Source organism: Hemitrygon akajei, chromosome 27 (genome assembly GCF_048418815.1).
Source record: "Hemitrygon akajei chromosome 27, sHemAka1.3, whole genome shotgun sequence".
In the NCBI taxonomy this organism is placed as follows: domain Eukaryota; kingdom Metazoa; phylum Chordata; class Chondrichthyes; order Myliobatiformes; family Dasyatidae; genus Hemitrygon; species Hemitrygon akajei.
Genome location: NC_133150.1, coordinates 5,867,464 through 5,893,800, shown reverse-complemented (window position 1 = coordinate 5,893,800; position 26,337 = coordinate 5,867,464). Strand labels below are relative to the sequence as shown.

Here is a 26,337-nt window from a genome sequence, read left to right as displayed (position 1 = left end):
AGTCTACTTGCCGTCTGAAGTGCCTTAAAGTGAATCTGCATTCCCATACAGCTAAATACTCAGTTATGTCACAAATAGCTACATTTCCTTGTGGTTTCTGACAAGCATATGAATGTAGTTACACAGCAAAATATCGTTCATGGTTTCCTGAATCAGTTCAGTAAAGCTGCAGCGTATTTTCTGCAATGCACACACAGCTCTAGCTCCCCAATTCCTGATTAATGAATATTAGCCTTGCCAGCTCTCGGCATAATTAAAGCAGCAAAGCCTATTAACCCTTTATCAAAATTCAATTCAACAACGCAGTTTGCTACGAAATTTACATTAAAAAATCATGCATGTCTTAATGATCTTGAAACATCCACGTCTTCTCCAAGTATAGCAAGAAAGTTGCAGTACCTCCCAGAAACTGTCAGTCGTTTCCTCCAATCCACTGGATTCGTCGTATGAACCTGACATCTTCTACACGATACCAAGACCTTGAATTATCTGTATGGTTACGCCGCTTCAAATCTTCATGCACTGCAGAGGCAAAAACGGCCCAAGCATTACTGGAAACCTCATGCACGGAACTAAAGAGGTCACTGCAAACCTTCACAGCCCAATACCTTCACCCTTGCAGCTTCGACACATACTGTATCATCAACCAGGAGAGAAAATAAATACCACATTGAAAAATGGGTTTATAAACAAACAAACCTGATCACACAGAAATCCCCTTAGTTGTCAATGACTACACTGTAATTCCTACTTGGCCTGTCCCAGTGCGTTTTGCGCGATAGAGGCTGTGAATTAGTGCCGAGGATTAATCTCCGACTGCCATTAGTTGAGCTACATCCCTCAAAGGGCATGTGACAGCCTGCACGCAATTTAGCTACACAGTTTCACGGGCCCCACAGCACAAGAATTTTATCTATTCAGGTTCAGGGCAGCATCGGGGGCAGTGTAGTGTAAATAATACAGCTGCAGGGATTCCAGTGACATAACCGCTACATAAACAGCTGAAGGGATTTATTTTCCCATCAAATCACAGGATGGCAGCACGACAAACATCCCATATACAGTCCAAATCACTTCTTTTGCATTAGATTTTCAGTGAAAATAGGTACCAGATTTCATCTTTTAATCAGCATTTTAAAATCAATTTTATGCGAAAGAACAGAGCCGGTAAAAATAAATTGACAATGGCATTGGCCCAAGGATAAAATAAGCATCAAATTCTGAACAGATGTCACCAAATACAAAAGGCTCATTATAGAAATGGATAGTGACCTCCAGAGTCTTTTGTCTCAGTCTCTGGTATTCTCTCCCAAGATATTGGAAAACAATTACTTTATTAATAAATGCTAGATTCAGGAAACATTCTTAAGGTGGCTTTCTCCAACACAAAAAACACATGAAACGTCCTCTGAACTTTGTAACAACCAAGAGGGCAATTAGTCACATGGAACAATCCTTAAAGCACCTATTGCTGGTCCACAGACCGATACCAGACAATAATGATTTATCTGTTTTTTTACACATGCTAAGACTCCAAGTTCACTGTGCCCAATTTAAGACATATATACAGGCTGGAAATACTCAGCAGGCCAGGTCGCGCCTGTGGCAGGAGAAACAGAGTTCATGATTCAGGGTTGGAGACCGTTCATCAGAAGAGGCTTGTTCAGCAGCTGTAGTGAGAGTGGGGAAGGAGACGTCTCAGCTAGGGCATCTGTGGGGTATAACTGTTTAAAAAGGTTATTTGCCCAATGAGAGCAATTAAGGAGTGAAAGTACAGACAAGAATATAGAATTTGCAAAATGCAGACTAGGACCATGAACCCATCCAGAAATCAAGTTACCTAAGGTTTTAGGATGTTTGGTATTAAGTCCCAAAGGCTGCAAAGCTCCCAGATGGAAGATGAGGCATCACTCTTCAAGCTGGTGCTGGCACCATTGCTATAGTTATAACAAATTGCTCAGCTTGGTTTTTTCCTGTTCCTCCTCTCCCCAGAAAATGGAGGCCTTGCTCACCCCAATGAGTAAGGGGCATCTTCCTGCTCTGCCCTTGCAATGCCTACATTCTTACATCTGAAACTGCTCCCACTGACCAGATTACCAATCCTGCAGCCTGGTTTCACTGAACAACACAGCCTTTATTGCCCAGTCCTGTCACTCCACTGGTTCTTCCCCATTAGCCAGCCACCCCAGTTGTGACAGCACGGTTAGTACCTGCAGCTGGCTTATCGAGGTTACTCACAGCCTTGCCCGCTCAGTCATTAGCCGTCCATGAAGCCCACAGGATAGGGCTGAATAATGGCATCAAACTGGTGAGTGCTTAACTAAATATTGTACAAAATTCTAATTCATTAGTTTGGTTTGGAATATTTAATCTACAATGAGAAATAGTCAATGAGAGGCAAGAGAGGACTATTGAAGGGGAGATGAAGCTTCTGATATATTTGGATATGTCCTTCATTCACCCTAGATAGAGAGGAGCTGTTTGAATTATTTTCCAGTTCTTCTCCCTGTGCTTTTGAAGTGGTAGTTGGCACAGACTGCAGGCAATATGCCAGTTACCCAAACACTCATAATACCTGCATGGTCCACTGTCTCTTATTATGCAACAGCTGAACATTGAAGGGGAACTGCAATTCAACCCACTGTGGGGCAGTGTGGCCATACAGCTCCCACAACATGTGTTTGTGCTCAGATTGTATTGTGTCCCTATGGGACAATCTACAATTGTAGATAATTCACATGCTTTCTTCATCTGCTGGTATCCCGGGAGGGAAAATAATAGCTCTTCTGAATATTAGCTCACCTACAAAAGCAATGAATAGCTGTAATATTATACAAATGTCTTCAGCTACAGTCAGCAAAGACCCCAGCGAAGTCTATGGCCATGATCACACTGGCAGCCTCTGAAAATGTGGTTTTTTCCCCATTCTAAGTTTGATGGAGGTGAAGAGAGGGGGGGAAGCAGATTTTAGTGTGGAAGTTCTTACCATCTGCAATGTTTTCATCACTATGGTTCATGTCTAATGATAGCTCCTTGAACACATGGACAATGTGGCCTTCTGTCAAGAGCCCCACTTCTCCATCATTGGATTCAGCAGCTTATCCTGCTCTATGTACCCTTTATCTTTGCTTGAAGAGTTCTGTTTCAAGAGGAGTGCTGATTATTGCTCATATTTTGGCAGACAACTGGAATGAGTGAAAGGTCTGAAGTCAGCAAACTCCCATCACAACTTCTTTCCTTCCTTGCAAACTTCTGCTAGTTAAAACAGAAAACACTGAACTCTTGTAGAACCAGCAGGAAAAAAGTTAGCTGGTAAATAGTTATTGAGTCCTTTTAACAGGGGAGAGGAATGGCACATCGTACTTCTTCATCCATATTTATAGGGTGGTTATAGGGAAGCTTTATCTAGACGGAGTAGACAGTGGATTGACATTCTGGTTTACCCCTCTGCATATTAAGAGTTAGTCATTCACTGAGTGTACAGTAACACTCTTTCCACTATGACAACTGGCACAATTTCATCCACACACTGACATGGGGTATCATCTTGGGAGGTTTCAGGGCTGCCATATGCATCCAGAAACTAGTGATCCACATTATGGGCAGAGACCATGTGAATAAAGAAACGTTGTTGGGATAGGTGTAGGATGGGAGGGGCAGAAAATAGGGTACAGGAAGGCAAGTAATGGAAAGGTAAGAACCACCACTTGAAGTGAATTACCTGTTTGTCTTCAAGTATGGTGTCTCTAAAATTAATAAAATGCTGAAAAAAAACCAAACTCTTGACGGGGTTGAAAATGACAGCTATGGAAAGTAACAGCAGCCAGTGTTGAGATTTTGTGGCAAGTGCACTTCCCTCCTTGGAAAATATACTGTTCTGAGGACAGTTGAATTACTGAAATAAACAGTGTACTGAATGCACTCAAGGAATAGGAAAGTTATTTACGTTGGCTACAAGGTACATCCACATGATCAAAAAGGGGCTTTTAGCTCATTACTTTGTAAACACTAAGTAGACTCCCTACTTCTGTCTACTGTGCCTGCCTATTTCAGGAAAGGTATTTTGGTAGGAGTTCAATTTCTTCCATAATTTGGATTTTACACATCAAACTAGCTGGAGGCAACATTGTAAAATAATTCTACTATTTATAAGCAAAATCATCCGCTCAGTATGCAAACTCTTAAAATGCAAATATCATTGGTCAAATTAGGCATTATTAATCCCAGTTTGTGTTAATAATCTTCAAACCATCAGTCCATCAGTGTACTGAGTCTTCTGCTTTCCCTCTGGAGCTCAACCTGTAACGGAACATGGAGATCAAAACATTCCTAAATGACACGAGAGCAGAATGTTTAGGATTCATTGCCTTCACAATTTTCTACTTACTAATAATCTATTCTGCAGCCAAAGAGAATCAGACATTTCCTGTGAGATAAAGAAAAATTCCCTGAAATATCTCGGGTCACTCTTGTTCATCTGTCAACAGCTATCTCCAGCACACTGTCAAATACTCAACAGCAAGTCCCTATTTATCCACTTGGCAGTGAAAGGTACACAGAATAATAATCAAGAGGTACAAAACAATGCGAAAATATTTTTCCAAAAAAAAAAATCGATGATGCATTTGTGACAAACTCTTGTTAACCAACTAAATGCAAATCACAACCAAAAATGAGAAATATCGATCAGTTCTACTTCCAGTTGAAAAGATCACCATGGCTTTCAGCAAAACCCCTACAAACGAGACCGGGTCCATATTAATACCAAAGAATTGGGCTTCTCTGGCATTAATATTAACTTGGCCCTGCTTGTCGGGGTTTTGCTATTCTGAAACAGTCACATGGTTTTTCAGACAGGACAGACAGCTGCAGTGAATCAATTCTCAACAATAAGATGAATGAGCCAAAACATTATTGACTGGAGACAAACAGCAGAGGTTGAAACAAGACTAGTTAACAAGGAGAAAGGAAGTCATTCCTGGCCATGTTTTAAACATATACAATATTACACAATTTAAAAAATAAAAAAGTGATTCTAAATTTAAACAAGAATGCCACATCTAAAATATGACTGTACCATGCATTAAAAATTGTCAGAAAAGTCACTATTTTTCTCCCCAACATCTTAATGATTAAAGTCTCTGCATGGTGACCATTTCAGTTTTAAAATCTGGTAAAGGAAGTCTCACTTACCTAAACAACTTAATCTACAAGTATAAAAATCTTAAAATGAAAAGCGAACCCTCTGGACCTCAGCTATTCATTTTGTCTCCTTCTTAGGTAATAGTGGTTCAAGAGTTGGGAGGTAACACTCAGACTTGGACACTACAAGCTCTTTTATGGATGGGTGGAAGATTTCTGATGGGCCAGGTGGGAGTGTAGTTTGAGGCGATGAGCTGGTTCTCAATGCCATTCTAAATGCTTCTTCTCCACTTAAACTGGGCGTGAGCCAGGAATCAGTAGGAATATTACATTTCCCAAGTAGGCTGTGAGCTCACCCTTTAATCTATGCATCTGGCAATGTCTGCATGACCAAGTTTAGGAGGCATGTTACATTTCAGAAGTATAAATACTTCATTCCTTTTATTGGTCCAGAACTTTGTAAGTTATGCTTCTTCAATAGCTAGCTGGATAAATCACTAATTGATACAACTCTGGGCTGAGTTAGGAAGAATCATGTGGATCATTTCACCTGAGTGGAGAAGACAAATGAAATTAACCAAAGATCCTGGCTGGAAAGTATGTGGATGAATAATAGTTTAGTGGGGATGTGTTCCTTTACTGAAGAGTTGCTAAGCAAACACATGAAGAATGACCACCTTAAGGGAAGGAAAAAAGAGCAAATGACTTAAGTGCATTTTAGGGAAAAGAATAAAACTTTATTTAATACATAATGGGACAAAATAATTGTGAATTATTAAATTAAACAGTTTGTAGCAACTATCTTAGTTTGTGTTATCAGTAAGCTCAATCAGTGGTAGTTATTGCTTATCAAACCATTATAATGCTGGCTGGGTTGAGCTCGTTATGAACCCCATAACTGGGTCACTTACCAGCAAAGATAGAGAGGTCCGCTGAAGTCTGATGGTACTATTTTTAAATGTTTTTATTTATAAAGGGGCACAAAAGTAAGGTTAATACAAACATTCAGATAATATACGTCGTCAATACTCAATCTAAAGCACGGGTATAGTAATAATCAACAATTCGAAGTAGCTCTATCGTTTGTCTAGGGGTAAAATTATTGTCCGATGGAAATATAAAAAGTCTCGCCAGTTCATGAAGGCTTTTAGCTGTTTGAGGGACCGCTGGGTGTTCATGGGTTGGAGAGAGAAAATAAACTTCCCAGCCTGTTGGACTCAAATCGTTGAATCGGGAACGTGAGTTCCCCGTTGTCAGTTCGGAATCCTTTTCGGGGTTATCAGCCACTTGATTCCCTAGCTAGGGGAACTGAATCACACGTGGCTCCCGAACAGCTTCCCGTCCTTACGGGAGCGATGAGCGATGGTGTCTCCGTCTGGTGCGTCGCTGGCTTACTGCCTCCTGTTGTCCCCTTTTATCGTGACTGGCAGATTTGTAGATGTCACTCAAGGTAGGGTGATACAATCCCCACCCCACATTGCCCGAGGGTGTCCATGTCCCTGATAGCTGGCACGTACTATAGAGTTGCAATTCACACAGGTGTCTCTAAGAACAATGGTCAAATCCGTTGCATTGTCTCTCATTTCCTGGGTCCAAGACCCGAATTAATAGCGATCTTGCGATTCTCCGGAAGGAGGGGGCTGGTCCCGCACCCTTCGGCCCCTCAGAGCTGTGGTACATTCATAACAAGCTACACACCTGCCAAATCATTTCCTATCACAATGCTTTTGATACAGAACCATATGGGAGGCTAATGAAAAATACAGTACACGTCAAGAGTCAATTCCAACTACATTGCAAAATATGTGAGAGATACCCAGATCAGGCCACACCTATGGAACAAAAAACAGTAAAGAGCTCAGGCTGAATAGGAGTTGGGCCAGCATTAGGTTAGAAAAGAAGCTGAAGGGGTTTTAAGTAATTGCTATATTGCGATTGAATTTAACTGTCAGCTGTATGGACCAAAGTATTCTTTCCTGGTCCTGAACATCCGCATGTTCTGTCATGGAAGTAGTACCTGTACACTTGCATAACTTTCCCCTTATACTTGTCTAGCTACAAAGTATTTCACTTAAGTTCAAATAGGAAGGAGAAATTACTTTTCTTTCCTCCAACTCCTCATTCAAAACACAGAAATCTGACACAAAGCCAAACAGTAGTGAGGAAACCTGCATTAACTGATCACTTGTCACCACATCTGCCTCCTTAAAGCAGCCCGACAGCTGATAACCTTGGGGAAAGAGATGAACCATGGGCAGCGTCAAGTGGACTTCACCCAAATGGATAGGCTGGCTGGTCTATGTAATGTTGAATCAGGTTTGCAAGTCCAGCAAGTGATAACTGACTTCAAATAGGTATATTAATCATTTATTTACAAACAGTAAAAATTCGACCAAACATTCATGTTCCAAGTTACAGACACTCCAAAGCTGAATATTCAATTTTACGTACATTTAACAAACATACTTAGCTAAAAGTGCGCACAAAGCATACCTTTCCAATCGTCATGTGCACCCTTGTCTTAAACAATGGAGAGCAAGCCCCTTCCATGAGCCATTTTATATACCCAGTATATTGGCAATGGGACACTAGGCAGCTATCCAATGGGAAAACCAGCTTCAGTTTCTAAACTAACCAAATCCAGATGGAAACAACTGCCGATAATCAGAGTAAGGCATGCCCCCATAGGACAGTCAGCAAATGATAGATCAGCGTACATTGGGGCTAAAGACTGAACCTCCAGGGAGCCAGGTGAGGAAGAAATTTTGCTACCTCTATCTCTAGCTCTAAGCTTTTTTATCCATCAAACACATTGACTTGAAATATTCCTGATATGGATTTTTCTGTAAATACTGTACATTTTAAAAACTGGAACATTTTCAGGACATGAATAATGTGATTTTAGAGATATCAAATGACTATTTTACATTTTTTAATAACACAAAGAGCATGCTGTTTAATTACGTTGAAGCTCAAAGAAAATGTTTAAATGCTCTTGGGCAACTGCTAATGGTAGAGTTTGGAATCAATTAGGCTGGGATAAGCACAGCTCCCAGCCCACAACACTAATATAGTCAGAAAGTGACATCATTGCTGGTACCAGAAGAAATTAAAGGTCATAAAGGCTTTTCAGAATCACTCTGATTTTAGCCTTGTATGTTAGTTTGGGATAATGTTTGCAGTTTACTGGTTTCTTCTGAATTCTCACTACCCAAAATTGAACATTTTTTTTGTAGAACAAACTGTATATGTTTCAATGAGAAAAATTTTAAAAATCAATCTGTATTCAGCTATTTTAATAACTCACATTGAAAAGATAATAAACTTCAGATAGGTGACCAGTTTTTTTTACATTCGTAGATTATACTTTAATGTGATTATTTTTAAAAAGCAGAATTATGCATTGACATGACATAAAAAAGTGGAAAAAGTAGAAAAAAGTGGCTCCAAACAGAATGATGGATCCTGTATTTTATAAAGAAAGGTACGGAGTGCAATAGGAATGAGTTCATAATGACTTTGGTTTGGCCACATTGAATTATTTCCTGCTCTGGGCACCAAAGTTCAGAAAGGATGGGTAGGGCTTAGAGAGAGTGCAGAAGAGATTTATCAAATTGACAGTAGAGATACAAGATATTAGTTAAGCTGACATAATGCCAAAGTTAGCTTGTTCTTGGAACAATAGAGGTTGTAACAGAATTTGATAGGAGGTACTTAAAATCATGAATAGTCTAGATAGAGGAAATACAGTAGACTGAAATCAATCTCAATTGGCCAAAGTTCAAGAACCTGAGGACAAGGAACAAAGGTGATTAATATAAAGATACAAGATAGTTTATATAGTGAATGGTTGGAATCTGGAATATACTACCGGGGGCGAGATTGAGGTGATGGGGTTGAGAGTATTGAGCAGCGTTTCAACTGTGCGATTTTGAATTGGACAAGTATTTTAAAAGAAGAGGGCACGCGGGAGTGGGGAAACTGGTTTGCTTGCTTGGACTCAAAAGGCTGAATGGCTCCTGCCTCTTGTAAGCTTCCTGTGATTAGTTTAGTGATATCCAGAGTTGCAAAAAGAAGTTAAGCCAACAACCAACACTGGTGGCACCTGGAATCATGTTTACTCATTTTCCACAAGGGGCACTCCACTTTATTGGATATCCATCAACATAAAATGGATGTACAGAATGTACAAACACAGTCCGTGGTAGTAAAGTAACTCATTCCAGGAAAATGTATAGTCTGTACAAACACAGTTCATGGTAGCAAAGTGACTTGTTCCAGGCAAAATATAAAATGATACCAGACTAAAATGTTCCAAAGACTAACCACTGGACAACCCCAGTCACAGTAAATTTAAAATTCTGAGGGGTAGAGTACCCCAAGGAAAGGAGCCATTGCTTCATGACATTAGAACAGGACTGCTGTCAGGACTCTGTCACTTAAAGAAAGCTAGTGCTTATTAGCAACACCGCACCATGAAGAACACAGGTTGCATGACTGATTAAGCTCATGAAGCTCATGAAGTTAAAGAGCAGGGGCACTATCAAGTACAAACACTTCTTCCAATGAAAACAGGGCAGATTTTCCCAGTAAAAGCCTTGTGTGAAGGATAATTACATACAAATCATGCAAATAAAATCAGTCACTTCTAGCAAAGTGGTCACCAGGCTTTACTGGAACAAAAAAAAAGAAATTACAGCAAGAATGTACCGGTAGGTCATACGAATCCTCAAGACTCTTCTGTTCGATTAGATCAAGATTGGTGTGATCATTGGTCTCAACTCTTTTTCTCTGTTTCCTGCCTGATGCAAAAAACTACAATGGCCTTGAATAAAATTAATGTCTCTGTATCCTCAGTTCTCTAGGGTGGAAGCTTCTCTAAAGATTCATAAGCCTAAAAATCCATTCTTAAACATGCATCCTTTAATCCAAAAAAAATTGCCAGATCCAAACTTCTCCATCAGGGAAAAATGTCTTTACAGCATTTAGCCTGAGAAGATCCCTCAGAACTTCATATTTTTAGTTAAGGTTTCCTCTATTCTTTTGTATTTCAGGAGACTGTCTTTCCTTTGAAAGCAATCCCTTCATGCTCCGAATCAATCCAATGAAACTTTTCAGCATTGCCTCCAAGGAAAATCAGGATGTCAAACACTGGAGATGATACTCCAGTGTCCTATCATAATCCTACGCAAATGCAAGACCTTGTTGCTTTTCTATATCTCACACAATGAAGGAAAAAGCTGCAGTTAGCATATTAAATCCCTGCTAGATGTGCTAACTGTGTACTTGTACAAGATTTGCACCAGATCTTTTGAAAGCCTTTTAAATAATATCCTGAGGTTTACTAAATTTAGTTTCACCATAAATACAGATTGTCGGGGATAGAAAAAAAAGTGAATTTCAGTCACTATAACCCTGTCCATTTCAATTCATACCAAACATCTAATTGGTTAGCTTTACTTAAGCTTCACTTTCTTGATTTACTTTTGTACTGCCATTGCCAAGAGCAACTAATAATTGCAAAGTATATTTTTCATTTAAGTATCTCCACCTCATTACGGTACTCCAGACTAGGATTCCACCAGTTAACAGGATGCATTGACCTGGATAGTTGCCCACTTGACACCTCTTTGAAAACAATTAATTTCAACAGGAAAAAGCTCCAGCAATTTTAAACCAATCTCAGCATACATATGAAAAATTAACATTGATTACAAGGACTAATAAATACAAGTCCTGCTAGCTACTAAATTAAATATTTTTTAAAATGTTGAGAGAGTAACCCAATAAATTTGATTTGACTTTTTGGCCTTAATGTAAAGTCACCATTTGGAGACGTGAAAAATAGATTGTGCTGGGTACAAACTACCCAATCTATAAACAACATCCTGTCACCCTGTCCAAGAAACAGTCTTACAGGTTAAAAAATATTCCAAGCTGAATGAAAATATCATCAAGTAAATAAGGAAATGTTCCCCTATGGAAAAATAATCCACAATTTGTTCTTAATGTTCTCTTGGGTTGACTGCAAGCAAAGAGCACTTATATCTAGAGGCTTACAAAATTTCTGGGTGTTCTAACCACTTTCCAGTCAATACCACAGATATGAAATATAGTCACAGATTTATATTGAAATTAGTCTCATTTGTGGGCTTAACTGCATCCATTATGTTGGAATTCATTGCCCATTATCCAAGGCACGATAGAGGACTCTGTTGCAGAATTGAGTGTGAAAAATTCCCTCATTACCATTCCAAAAGGCATGCCTGATCAGAATCAGAAAATGTCTGCCTACAGATCCACAATTGAAGTATTGACCTCCTCAAAATGAAAACATTGCAACCAACTAAGACATGGTTTTGGGAGCATTGAAATTCCAAGGTTGGCTTCTTCATGTTAACCTGAGTTCTGCCTAGCTTTAGGCAATTATTATTCATTTCAGACAAAAACTTCTTCCTTATTAAGCAGCAAAATATTATTCCACTTTTCCCTTCAAGGTAGAGATATCAGATAACTTGAGCAAATTTAGAAGAGGTCCTCAGAACTTGTTGATCTGAGCCTAGGAGTGAAAAAAATCCCAACACTTCCTTCTCCCACACACATGTACTTCTACAACAAGAATTCTAAACATCAATCATAAGATGCTTGTCTTACATCACTCAATTCCAGCTGACATCATTAGATAACCGAATGATACATGAGATAATGGGTTTTAAAATTATTTACTTTGTATAAAATTAACTGGTTCCTGTGGTGAACTACATATACCTGTCTGGACACGCCCCCCTGCTGACTGCTCCTGTGGCTCCTCCCACAGACCCCGGTATAAAGGCAATTGAGGCCTGAGCCCGGCCCTCATTCTCCAGGATGTAGTATGGTGGTCAACTACTGCTTGTTCTTTCTTCCAGTCAATAAAAGCCGATGTCTCAACTTCACGTCTCAGAGAGAGTTATTGATGGTGCATCAGTTCCATATACAGTGGATTCCAATTAATTGGGCCATTGTTTAAACATGGCAGTCACTTATTTGGGACAAATTTTAAGGAACAGAAACTAATCAAGAAAATAGTCAGGATTTCCATTGTTTATTTGGGACACTCTGCTGCTTAACTAGGACAGAAGACTGTTGCTGAACAGTTTCGAACTAGCATCAGCCACGTGCACTTGCATAGCCATTAGACACTGCACCGTGCTTAGAACTAATAGCTTTTAAATACCATCAGTCATGTTCAAAATGCAGTGATGTTTGTCACTGATAGCTGGTGAGAATTAAGCAGTAAGAAAATTCAGAACTGTTTTGCTCACTGCGGTTTCAAGTATTCAAGCCTGGAAAAGCTAGAAAATGAAATGATTTCACTACTTCAGCAAGTTAGAAATTACAAAGAATTTGAAGGTATTGACAATCATCTTGAATGTTACAATGAAAAGAAAGATTTGGAGGATGCATCATCAACAGCATCGTACGATGGCAGTCCACTATCTGCATTAGGTGCCTGCACTGATTTTGTTTCTTTACAGTCAATCAAAAGAACACGGCTCCGTGCACGGGGTGAATTCCTCCATCAATGTCTAATAGGAACCAATGCACAGTTTTATAGTACTGCATTAGTGTTGTAAGTGTTATCATTTGTTCTGTATTTCATTTAAATACATAATTTGTTGCTCAGTTAAACAGAGGTTTATCTTTTTTTATATACCCTTTCAACTATTTCCATGAAACTTCAGCTAAGTGGGGCAGTAGCTTAATTAGACCAAATTGTACTGGTCCCGATATGTCCCAATTAATCAGAATTCACTCTAGGCCCTTTGTAAGATTAACTATTTGCTTAAAATTGAGACTTCATCCTTAGCTCTATAAAATCAATTCTTTGCTCTAATTGTTCATTTTTGTTTACAAAGCAAAAGGTTGAGAGAACCACTTTCATGAAGGCAGTCGCTAAAATTTCATCTATGGAAGTAATCCTGAGATAAACTCCACTTGAGTACAAGATCATTGCATTATTATTCAAAGGCTGAAATGAGAGTTTGAAAGGAGCAGTAAACAGGCTTTCATGGATACATGGAAGGAAAAGGAAGGATGACATATGGGAAACAATAAAATAATTTGTAATTTGCTGAAAGATTTCCCCCTGCAGTCTTTCTAAGTTAACCAGAATTTTGCTAGAATACCAAGCTAAGTGGTTTGGGATGTTTTTTTGGCAAAAGTAAATTTTCATTCTCTTCTAATACCACACAATGTTACTGCACAATCCCAATATATCAGAGACTATGGGAAAAGTCATTTGGAGTTTTTGGACTGTAGATAAACCTTACAATAATTCAGGGAAAGCTAACAACCCTAGGCCAGGATGCACTGCAAAATATTCTTTTACTAATTGTAATGTTTAACCGGTTCTTAAATTATTGAATTGAGAGAATAAAAATCTCAGTTTTGTAATCAACTACACTGTAATTGATTCAATTTGAGGCTAATAAGCATAGACTGTTTTGTGACATCATTTGCATATTAATTTAAATAAGCATTCAAATAAGTATTATAGAAGTGGAAGTGTTTACCATGATAAACATATTGCATGTCACCAGTAGTACCAACAGAGATGGAGGAGCACTTACAGGACTGCTTTGAATCGGTGGACTGGACTATATTCATGGATTCATCTTCAAATCTGAATGAGTATGCCACAGTTGTCACTGATTTCATTAAAACCTGTGTGAATGATTGTGTGCCTATGAAAACCGACTATACATACCCAAATGAAAAGCTATGGAAGAACCAGGAGTTTCATAGTCTGCTGAGGGCTAGATCTGTGACATTCAAGTCTGGTGATCCAGGACAATACAAGATGACCAGGCATGACTTATGGAGGGCTATCTCAAGAGCAAAGCAAACACTCTGAATGAGGTTGGAAACAAAATCTGATGCATGTCAGCTCTGGCAGGGCTTACCGACCCTTGCTTCCTGCAAGGTAAAACATAACAGCATGAATGGCAGCATTGCTTCATAACCAGACAAGCTCAACACCTTATATGCTCACTTTGAAAGGGAGAATAAAACTGCAGTTATGAGCACCCCTGCAGCACCCAGTGACCCTGTGACACATCTCGGAGGGTGATGTCAGATAGTCCTTCAAGAGAATGAATCCTTGCAAGGTGACAGGCCCTGATGGAGTAACTGACAGGGCTCTGAAAACCTATGCCATCCAAGTGGTGGGTGTATTCAAAAATACTTTCAATCTCTGACTGCCACAGTCAGAAGTTCCCACCTGCTTCAAAAGGGCAGCAATCCTACCAGTGCCCAGGAAGAGCAGGGTGAGCTGCCTTAATGACCACTGCCCAGTAGCACTCACATCTACAGTGATGAGGTGCTTTGAGGAATTTGGTTATGCTGGAATCAACTCCTGCCTCAACAAGGACCTCGAGCCGCTGCAATTTGCCTATCGCCACAATAGGTCTACAGTGGTAAAGCACACAAACAGAATTACACAAGGTGCAGAGTCCAATTTCTTAAAGATTTACTTACACTGATTCAGTATGACTTATGCTTTTAATAGCAAACTATGGAAGAGAGAATTTCTCATCAAAGGAATTAAAAAGTATTAACTATAACACTCTAACAACTATAAAAAGAGGAAGTGATGGTGAATGACTCTTCCCTACAAGTTTGAACCGTTGCCATAGGAAGTAAACAGCAGGAACACACATTGACCAATCTATATTTAGAAAGTCCTGTTACTCTTAAACACAATCTCCAAATAATTAAAGGATATGAAAGTACCATAAAGAGCAAGCATTATGACAACTATATAATTGTGGTAAGAATGGGTTCAGCTACGATTGTCTTTAAAATGCTTTTAAAAAGTCAGCAATATCATGGTTAGATTTACAATACAATCTAAAGGCAGAGTATTTGGGGGCTTGCAATGACAAATTAAGAGGGCCTCTAAAGCTCTTTTAAATTTGACAGTTTATATACAGTAATTGCTGTAACACCTCATTCAAAATATCTCTTTGTAGGCTTAGTTTTGTGAAGAGGGCCACTGACCTTCAGATTAATCTTTGGATGAGGTGAGAATCTCTATGTAAAGAATACATGGCACGATGCTTTAAAGAGCACTCGCTTTCCTTTACTAATATCTATCCCATTCTCCACTTTACCAGAGCAGATTATCTGGTCATTGTCACATGCTGTTTGTTAGGAATTGCTCCGCCTAAATTGTCTGCAATGTTTCCTAGTACATGACAGTGACCACAGTTTAAAAAAATACTGTGTTCCATTTAATGTAATATAGATGACTAAGCAAAGGGTGTGAAAATATATTAAATCACGCAAGTCTTTCCAAGGGCCAACATTTTTGCCTGATTTTTGATTAGGCATACCCATCAGGAGATTTGACTTCTCCAAAATTTTGATTGTGTTGTTTTGGATTTCCAGCATATGCAGAATATCTTGTGTTCTTAATTTCTCCAAGTTTATTTTGGGATTCCAACACAGCTGATTAAAACTGTAAGGCAGTGAAAAAAAATGGGGAAGAATATTTCGAGCTTTCCCGACGTGTATGACAAATGAACTCTTCTTGGACTTCCAGGCTGGTACAGGTATCGATTTTAACCAATGTTTGGTGATGAACTAGGCCATCTTCATTGGGGATGATGCCTGAATTCTTGTTCACGACAGCATCCCTAGTAAAGGTGGCAGAGTTTGTCATCAAAGCATCGGTTAAAATGAATACCTGTATCCGCCTGGAAGCCCGAGAAGAGTTCATTTGTAAAGATAAAATGCTGGTGGAACGCAGCAGGTCAAGCAGCATCTATAGAGAGAAGCACTATCGACGTTTCGGGCCGAGACCCTTTGTCAGGACTAACTGAAAGGAAAGATAGTAAGAGATTTGAAAGTAGGAGGGGGAGAGGAAAATGAGAAATGATAGGAGAAAACTGGAGGGGGTGGGGTGAAGCTGAGAGCCAGAAAGGTGATTGGCAACAGAGATACAGAGCTGGAGAAGGGAAAGGATCATGGGACGGGAGGTCTAGGGAGAAAGGGGGAGGGGAGCACCAGAGGGAGAAGGGGAACAGGCAGAGTGATGGGCAGAAAGAGAAAAAGAGGGAGAAGAAAGCTTAATATATCAGGGATGGGGTAAGAATGGGAGGAGGGGCATTAACGAGAAGTTAGAGAAGTCAATGTTCATGCATCAGGTTGGAGGTGGAACGTGGAATTAAAATGTGTGTTATCAGAATGGGAATGGGACGTGGAAGCAGGATCTCCCAGTGGCCACACATTTTAATTCCACATCCCATTCCCATTCTGACATGTCTATCCATGGCCTCCTCTACTGTCAAGATGAAGCCACACTCAGGTTGGAGGGACAACACCTTGTATATTGGCTGGGTAGCCTCCAACCTGATGGCATGAACATTGACTTCTCTAACTTCTGTTAATGTCCTTCCTCCCCTTCTTACCCCATCCCTGATATGTTAAGCTTTTATCCCCCCTCCTTTTTTTTCTCTCTCTCTGCCCATCACTCTGCCTGTTCTCCATCTCCCTCTGGTGCTCCCCTCCCCCTTTCTTTCTCCCTCGGCCTCCCGTCCCATGATCCTTTCCTTTCTCCAGCTCTATATCCCTTTTGCCAATCACCTTTCCGGCTCTCAGCTTCATCCCACCCCCTCCAGTTTTCTCCTATCATTTCGCATTTTCCTCTCCCCCTCCTACTTTCAAATCTCTTACTATCTTTCCTTTCAATTAGTCCTGACGAAGGGTCTCGGCCCGAAACGTCGACAGTGCTTCTCCCTGTAGATGCTGCCTGGCCTGCTGTGTTCCTCCAGCATTTTGTGTGTGTTGCTTGAATTTCCAGCATCTGCAGATTTCCTCGTGTTTTCATTTGTAAACAATGTGTTTTAAATATCAGGAAAAGGAGTCCATTTGACTCATTGTTCCACTGTGGTCTCTAGAAGTTTGAAACCTGTTTCACAACTCTTCCCCTACAATTACTTAATTTATTTCCAGTGCAGAAGTCATCATGGATCATTTTTGCATCATTTTGTTCTGGTAGAATATGCTATTTCCAATAAACCTGTGCAATTAATGTTTTCCAAATCTGTGCTAAATCAGCAACATTTTGTTACCTGTCCATCTCATCACTTGCTCTTAATTTTGAGCTGGAGTCCCAAATTAACATTTCACAGAAGCTCCTCATTTAAATGAATCTCTTCACACATCCCTTCCAAGCAGAATGCCCAAACTTGGCAAACTTTTATCTTAAACCCAAACAATGCACTCTATTGCGTAATTTATAATAGAACCATAGAACATTACAGCACAGAAACAGGCCTTTTGGCCCTTCTTGGTTGTGCTGAACCATTTTTCTACCTAGTCCCACTGACTTGCATCTGAGCCATATCCCTCCAAACCCCTCTCATCCATATACCTGTCCAAGTTCTTCTTAAATGTCAAAAGTGAGCCCGCATTCACCACTTCATCTGGCAGCTCATTCCACACTCCCACCACTCTCTGCGTGAAGAAGCCCCCCCTAATGTTCCCTTTAAACTTCTCCCCCTTCACCCTTAACCCATGACCTCTGGTTTTTTTCTCCCCTGGCCTCAGTGGAAAAAGCCTGCTTGCATTCACTCTATCTATACCCATCATAAGTTTATATACCTCTATCAAATCACCCCTCATTCTCCTATGCTCCAGGGAATAAAGTCCTAACCTATTCAACCTTTCTCTGTAACTCAGTTTCTCAAGTCCCAGCAACATCCTTGTAAACATTCTCTGTACTCTTTCAACCTTATTAATATCCTTCCTGTAATTAGGTGACCAAAACCGCACACAATACTCCAAATTCGGTCTCACCAATGTCTTATACAACCTCACCATTACATTTCAACTCTTATACTCAATACTTTGAATTATAAAGGCCAACGTACCAAAAGCTCTCTTTACGACCCTATCTACTTGTGATGCCACTTTTAGGGAATTATGTATCTGTACTCCCAGATCCCTCTGTTCTACTGCACTCCTCAGTGTCCTACCATTTAACTCGTATGTTCTACCTTGGTTTGACCTTCCAAAGTGCAATACCTCACACTTGTCCACATCAAACTCCATCTGCCATTTTTCTGCCCATTCCTCCAACTGGTCCAAATCCCTCTGCAAGCTTTGAAAACCTTTCTCACTGTCCACTACACCTCCAATCTTTGTATCATCAGCAAATTTGCTGATCCAATTTGCCACATTATCATCCAGATCATTGATATAGATGACAAATAACAATTGTCCCAGCACTGATCCCTGTGGCACACCACTAGTCACAGGCCTCCACTCAGAGTAGCAATCCTCCACTACCACTCTCTGGCTTCTCCCATTGAGCCAATGTATAATCCAATTTACTACCTCTCCATGTATACCTAGTGATTGAATCTTCCTAACTAACCTCCCATGTGGGACCTTGTCAAAGGCCTTACTGAAGTCCATGTATACAACATCCACTGCCTTCCCTTCATCCACTTTCCTGGTAACTTCCTCAAAAAACTCTAATAGATTGGTTAAACATGACCTACCATGCACAAAGTCATGCTGACTGTTTCTAATAAGTCCCTGTCTATCCAAATACTTGTAGATCCTATCTCTTAGTATTTCTTCCAATAATTTACCTACTACCGATGCCAAACTTACCGGCCTATAATTTCCCGGCTTACTTTTTGAGCCTTTTTTAAACAACAGAACTACATGAGCTATCCTCCAATCCTCCGGCGCCTGACCTGCGGATACCTTAGAATCTATGTTGTATGATTGTCAATTCACCCTCCTAGTTTCAATAATCACACTTCCTTGTTCACTTTGCTTATTGATTCTATAGAAAAAGTTTAACCATTTATTGCATTTATTTTTCTCCCTCAAAATGTATCAGCTCATATTTTTCCATAGCTAGCTGTCTAATACTATCCAAGTAATATTTGTGTTAATCCCTAAAGGCTTCATGATCAAATACTTTAGAAATGGAAATACTACTGAGGAACTTACCATCTTGCTTTACACTTAATGACACTCTGTTTATAGTCTCTACAAATTTCTATAATGCCTGGGTCAGATATATTTTGTATGGTTTGAGGACTACCATTTTAAACAATCCCGTGATGCAAAGACTATTTATTAATGATTTATCTTTCAACAGCTCTACCAGCAGTAAATACACTTTTCAATATCCTAAACCTTTATATCGAGACTTCTATGTAGCACGTACTCAGAAACTCATTGACTGTGCTCCAATACTGTATTCCAATTTCAGAAATACATGCATTACTAATCTGGCATATTTTACAATTCTCCAAGTATACTTTACTGCTTTTGAAAACTTAGCTCCAAATTAGGACCACTTAAGTGTTTTGTAACAAATTAAAATAATCTTTACAGCAAATTCCATCTCCTACTTCACCATCTCAACTGAAACATTCATGAATCCTTTACTACCTTAAGCATCGAGCACTATAATACCCACCCGATGGCTTCTTTTGGTAGCTCCTCTGTAAAACAGGCAAAACGAATGCCTGCTGCCCTATCCTAAATTCCACTGTTCACCCATTACTCCAGTGCTAATTGAGCCACTGACAACTGGTTAAACAACATTCAGTGTTTCGAATACAACTGAAAGACCTGGATAGAATAGATGCAGAGCAGGTTTTCATTAGTAGAAAATTTGAGAATCTAAGGGCATAATAAAGTGACTATTTCATTAGGGGCTTGAGGAGATTTTGTATGACACTGAAGACCAGCAAATTTCTACAGATGTCCCATGGAGACTATTTTAACTGGTTGCATCACAATTTGGTATGGAGGGGCCACTGCCCAGGATTGGAAAAAACTGCAGAAGGTTGCAAACTCAGTCATCTTCATCATGGACACTAACCTCACCAGTTCTGAGGCAATGCCTCATTAAGCACCCCCATCAACAGCAGCCTCATTGCTACCTTCAGGGAGGAGGTACATGATCCTCAAAGCACACACTTAACAGACACCCAATTAACCATGCATTACAACAGTGGTGTGATGAAGAGCATCTCTGAATGCATAACATGAAAAACCTTGACGTGGATGGGCTACAGCAGCAGACAACCACAAACATGAACTCAAGACTTCAGTTCAGCATTCAACACAATCATCCCTCAGAAACTGATTGGAAAGCTGAGCCTACTGGGCCTGAACACCTCCCTCTGCAACTGGATCCTAGATTTCCTGATTGGGAGACCTCAGTAAGTCCGGATCAGGAGCAGCATCTCCAAAACCATCACACTGAGCACGGGGCCCCCCGGGGTTGCGTGCTCAGTCCACTGCTGTTCACTCTGCTGACCCACGACTGTGCTGCAACACACAGCTCGAACCATATCAAGTTCGCCGATGACATGACCGTGGTGGGTCTCATCAGCAAGAACGATGAGTCGGCTTACAGAGAGGAGGTGCAGTGGCTAACGGACTGGTGCAGAGCCAACAACTTGTCTCTGAATGTGAACAAAACAAAAGAGATGGTTGCTGACTTCAGGAGGGCACGGAGCGACCACTCCCCACTGAACATCGACGGCTCCTCAGTAGAGATCGTAAAGAGCACCAAATTTCTTGGTGTTCACCTGGTGGAGAATCTCACCTGGTCCCTCAACACCAGCTCCATAGCAAAGAAAGCCCAGCAGCGTCTTTACTTTCTGCGAAGGCTGAGGAAAGTCCATCTCCCACCCCCCCATCCTCATCACATTCTATAGGGGTTGTATTGAGAGCATCCTGAGCAGCTGCATCACTGCCTGGTTTGGAAATTGCACCATCTCAGATTGCAAGACCCTGCAGCGGATAGTGAGGTCAACTGAGAAGATCATCGGGGTCTCTCCTCCCGCCATCATGGACATTTACACTACACACTGCATCCGCAAAGGAAACAGCATTATGAAGGACCCTATGCACCCCTCATACAATCTCTTCTCCCTCCTGCCGTCTGGGAAAAGGCACTGAAGCATTCGGTCTCTCACGACCAGACTATGTAACAGTTTCTTCCCCCAAGCTATCAGTCTCCTCAAAACCCAAAGCCTGGACTGACACCTTGCCCTATTGTCCTGTTTATTATTTATTGTAATGCTTGCACTGTTTTTGTGCACTTTATGCAGTCCTGGGTAGGTCTGTAGTCTAGTGTAGTTGTTGTGTGTTTTTTTTTAATGTAGTTCAGCCTAATTTTTGTAATGTGTCATGTAACACCATGGTCCTGAAAAAACGTTGTCTCATTTTTACTATGTACTGTACCAGCAGTTATGGCCGAAATGACAATAGAAGTGACTTGACTTGACACTGGTTACTTTATTAGGTACGAGAAGTAGCCAATAAAATGGCCATTAAATGTACATACATACATTATGGCAATTTACAGACTATTTATTTATTGCACTGTACTGCTGCCACAAACAGCAAATTTCACGACATATGCCAGTGATATTAAACCTAATTCTCATTCTGAAGGGATGTCCCTTTGGAGCTGAAATAGATGGAGGGGTTAGATCTGTGGAATTTGTTGCCACAGTAGGCTGTGGATTCCTTGCCATTGGAATGTATTTAAAGTAGAGACTGAGTGGTTCTTGGTTGGTTAGGGGTCACAAGGAGGTGAGAGAATATGGTTAATTAAAAAAAATCAGCCATGATTGAATGGTATAGCAGACTTCATGGTCTAATTCTGTTCCTATACTTTTTGGTTTAATTGGGTGAATTGGACCACGAGAAAAATGTCCAAGGCTTCAACCCTCCCATTTCCTCTGTAAACCTGCCCAGCTGTTCAGTTGTAAGATACCTGCATCATTCAATTCCCTTTAAATTTAAGCAATCTCCCTTGGCATCTATGCCTTTACATGCCAACAGGCCAAGTTCTAGACTTCCTGCCAAAGGTTTCTCTTTAAAGCAAACTTGAGTTTTAACTATGCTCTTCCCTTGGATTCTGTTTAAGTATCAGCAGTGATCCTTTTCCAGATCAAGATAGCAAGTGTCACAGAACCCTTCGAAAATATTTGAGAGGACTTGCTTCATTTTGATTGCAACAACATGCAATATTTCAAAAATAAGCATAAAATACAGTTAAATCTCAAAGGAAATAACTTTCTACATCAAGGCAAAGTCAGTCCAGTGGCTTTACTAAATGCCGATTATTCAAAGAAATTACATTGTGTGTTACTTGCAGAAAGAACAGGACAATCAGCTAACACGAGGAAATCTGCAGATGCTGGAAATTCAAACAACACACACAAAATGCTGGTGGAACACAGCAGGCCAGGCAGCATCTATAGGGAGAAGCGCTGTCAACGTTTCGAGCCGAGACCCTTCGTCAGGACTAACCGAAAGGAAAGATAGTAAGAGATTTGAAAGTAGTGGGGGGAAGGGGAAATGTGAAATGATAGGAGAAGACCGGAGGGAGTGGGGTGAAGCTGAGAGCTGGAAAGGTGATTGGCGAAAGTGATACAGAGCTGGAGAAGGGAGAGGATCATGGGACGGGAAGCCTCAGGAGAAAGAAAGGAGGGGGGGAGCACCAGAGGGAGATGGAGAACAGGCAAACAACTAAATATGTCAGGGATGGGGTAAGAAGGGGAGGAGGGGCATTAATGGAAGTTAGAGAAGTCAATGTTCATGCCATCAGATTGGAGGCTACCCAGCCGGTATATAAGGTATTGTTCCTCCAACCTGAGTTTGGATTCATTTTGACAATGGATAGACATATCAGAATGGGAATGGGACGTGGAATTAAATTGCCCTAATGCGAGGGCAATCACCTAGACTGGTCAGTTGAGAACCTTATTGCCTTGTTTATGCCTACCAAGTGTGAGCATCATGAGCTAGGCTTGGTATTAAATCCACGGAAACAGATTCTGTGGAGCTGACCCAATTTGAATTGTTGGCTCAGTGGAGTGTGGCTTTGGATAGACATGTACTTCCTGCCGTCTTCGTCCAGTTTACAGATTGTAGCGAAAAGCATGGACAGAACACACAAGGCAAGCCTGACAGAAATGAAATAGATCACCAATTAAGGATCACTTCTGGCATAGGAAGACAGAGTCAAACCAAAATCATTAAAGCAGATAAATATTTGAATATTCTGTCATGCACAATGAAACCTCTATGGTTTTAGTTTTAATTGCGCAGCTGAATAACCTAATACTTAACCACTCCCTATCTTCTTTTCCCCAATCTATCCATTTTAGCTGAGGAACTTACCGGTAAATGGTATTTCATAATATAATTATGGAACTGTATTTTAATAGACGCTGGCTGGTAGTGCAGTGGCATCAGTGCTGGACTTCGGGGCGAGGGGTCCCAAGTTCGAATCCGGCCGGCTCCTTTGCATGCTCTCCAACCATGCTGGGTTAAGAGCTGGTGATCCCTTAAAAAAAAAACTCACCCGGCAGAAGGCCAAGGCAAACCACTGCTGTAAATTTCCACGTACATGATTTCCCAATATTTCAGAGCAGCGTGGAGGGAAATCGTCTGCCAACTGGAAATTCCAGACGTGACCTACCGACGACAAATTTTAATAGATAAACTTGAAGTCTTTAGCTCTATCAGACACCTTGGGGAGTTTATATATAGCTCATTTGCATACGTATTCCACAGAAATTTGAAGTTCCAAGTCTGAAGTAAGATTATTATCAAAGTACGTGCCACCATATACAACCCTGAGATTCATTTATGGGCATTCACAGTAAATACAAAGAAATACAGTAGATCAAAAGCCACACACAAGACGGACAAACAACCAATTTGCAAAAAACAATAAACTGTGCAAATGCATAAAGAAAGCAGTAAATATCGAGAACATAAGATGAAGTGTCCTTGAAAGTGATTCCATTGGTTATAGGAACAGTTTAGTGTTGGGGTGAGTAAGGTTGAGCAAAGTTATCCCCTCTGGTTCAAGATCCTGATAGCTGAGGGATAAGTGTTCCTGAACCTGGTGGTGTGAGTGCTGAGCTCCTGTACCTCCTTCCTGATAGCAGCAGTGAGAAGAGAGCGAGACCTGGATAGTGGAGTGTCCGTGATGATGGACGCTGTGTTCCTGTGGCAGTGCTCCGTCTAGATGTGCTCAATGGTGGAGAGAGCTTTACTCATGATGGACTGGGCCTTATCTACTACTTTTTACAGGTTTTTTGTTCAAGGGCATTGGTGTTTCCATACCAGACCAAGTTGCAACCAGTCAGTACTCTTTCCACCAGCATCTATAGAAGCTTGTCAAAGTTTTAGATGACATGATGAATCTTTGCAAAGTTCTCAGAAAGTAGAGATGCTGCTGTGATATCTTTGTAATGGCATTTCAATGCTGGACTGAGGATACACCCTTTGAAGTGATAGTACTGAGGAATTTAAAGCTGATGATTGTCTCCACCTCTGATCTCTTGATGAGGACTGGCTCATCACCTCAGATTTCCTCGTCACGTAGTCAGGAATCAACTTGATTAAGAGGATGTACGACTTCCAAGTAGGTACAAAGGCTTCTGTGGAATATAGGTAGGCAAAGTATATGGCAGATGGAATACAATGTAGGAAGTAAGAGTGACATCATTCATCTTGATTAATAAAAACTAGAAAAGTTAAATAATGAGAGTTTGAAATTTGGTGTTCCGAACGATAAAAGAAATGCGGATGGTAGTTTGCCTCCCAGGTGCCAGGGTCCACGACATTTCTAAACACATCTATGATATCCTGAAAGGGAGGGTGAGCAGCCAGAAGTCGTGGTACATATTGGTTCCAACAACAAAGGGAGAAAGTCCTGAAAAGCAGAATGCATGGAGCCAGGGAAGAAGCTGACAAGCAGGACCTCAAGGGCAGTACTCTCAGGATTACTGCCTGTGCCATGCAACAGTGAGGATGGGAATAGAATGAGGTGGCCAATAAATGAATGGCCGAAGAATTGGAGCAGGAGGCAAGGATTCGAATTCCTGGAAAATTGGGACCTTTTCTGGGGCAGGTGTGACCTGTACAAAAGGGACAGGTTGCAATTGAATCTGAGGGGGGACCAATACTCTTGCAGGCACATTTACTAGAGCTGTTGGGAGTGGTTTAAACCAATATGGCAAGGGGATGGGAACCAGGCTGGTGGCATAGTGGCATCAGCACTGGACTTTGGGGCGAGTGGTCCAGAGATCGAGTCCGGCTGGCTCTCTTGCACTCCATCCATGCCTGGGTTGAGTGTCGAGCTCGCAACTTGACCTTGTAAAAAAAAAACCTGGAGAGGGATGGGCTCCGCCAGGTTTCAGATGCCCAAGACACGCCGTACGATGAGGAATCACCAAAAGGATCGGTGCAAACAGCTTGTCATGACAGCGCCCTGATGACTTCACCAGGAGTTAAGTGTGCAAGCGCACACATGGGAATCAGGATGACTGAGCTGAGGATGAACCAGCAGGTACAAGTAGACACAAGTAGATGATGGGTGTGACATGAATGTAAAGAAGGACAAGCCAAGGATTGGGTACAAACGCAGATAGAGCAAAGAGTTAAATTATACCACTGAGGCAAAAGGACGAAGAATGCAGGACTGAATGTGCTGCATTTAAATGCGTGTAGTATTCGGAATAAGGTGGATGAACTTGCGGCACAATTAGAGATTGGTCGGTATGACAATGTGGACATTACTGAGTCTTGGCTGAAAGAAGGCCATAGTTCAAAGGCTATACTTTTTACCAGAAGGACAGGCAGGAAGGCATAGGTAGTGGTGTGGCCCTGTTGATAAGAGATGGAATTACATCTTTAGAAAGAGGACATAGAGTCAGGGAACATTGAATCTTTGAGGGTGGAGTTAAGAAACTGAAAAGGTTTCATCTCATTATAGGAAGGATGTGGAAGCTATGGAGAGGGTGCAGAGGAGATTTACCAGGATGTTGCCTGGTTTGGACAACAAGTCATATGAGGCAAGGTTAGCAGAGCTGGGACTTTTCTCTTCGGAGCGTAGAAGAATGAGAGGGGACTTGATAGAGGTCTACAAGATTATGAGAGGCATAGATAGGGTGGATAGTCAGTACCTGTTTCCCAGGGCACCAATAGCAAACACCAGAGGGCATATATACAAAATTAAGGGAGGGAAATTTAGGGGAGACATTAGGGGTAAGATTTTCTTTAAATTATTTATTTATTTTTACACAGAGGGTTGTGAGTGCCTGGAATGACCTGCATTGATGCACCATCAATAACTCTGAGACG

General features: G+C 40.9%; 1 protein-coding gene across 9 annotated transcripts in view; it reads right to left on the bottom strand.

Moving 5' to 3' along the window:
• The window catches only part of pacsin1b (protein kinase C and casein kinase substrate in neurons 1b), a 370,145-nt gene that overhangs the window by 131,378 nt on the left and 212,430 nt on the right, over positions 1 to 26,337 (bottom strand). For 5 of the 9 annotated variants that reach the window (XM_073030300.1, XM_073030299.1, XM_073030302.1 and 2 more), the window contains one exon: positions 400 to 522. In XM_073030300.1, coding sequence (XP_072886401.1) covers positions 400 to 459 — 60 coding nt within the window. In that variant the 5' untranslated portion in view covers positions 460 to 522. Of the gene's footprint in view, positions 1 to 399; positions 523 to 699; positions 851 to 26,337 lie in introns of those variants that run through there. The other 4 variants (XM_073030297.1, XM_073030305.1, XM_073030308.1 and 1 more) reach the window with 2 other exon arrangements.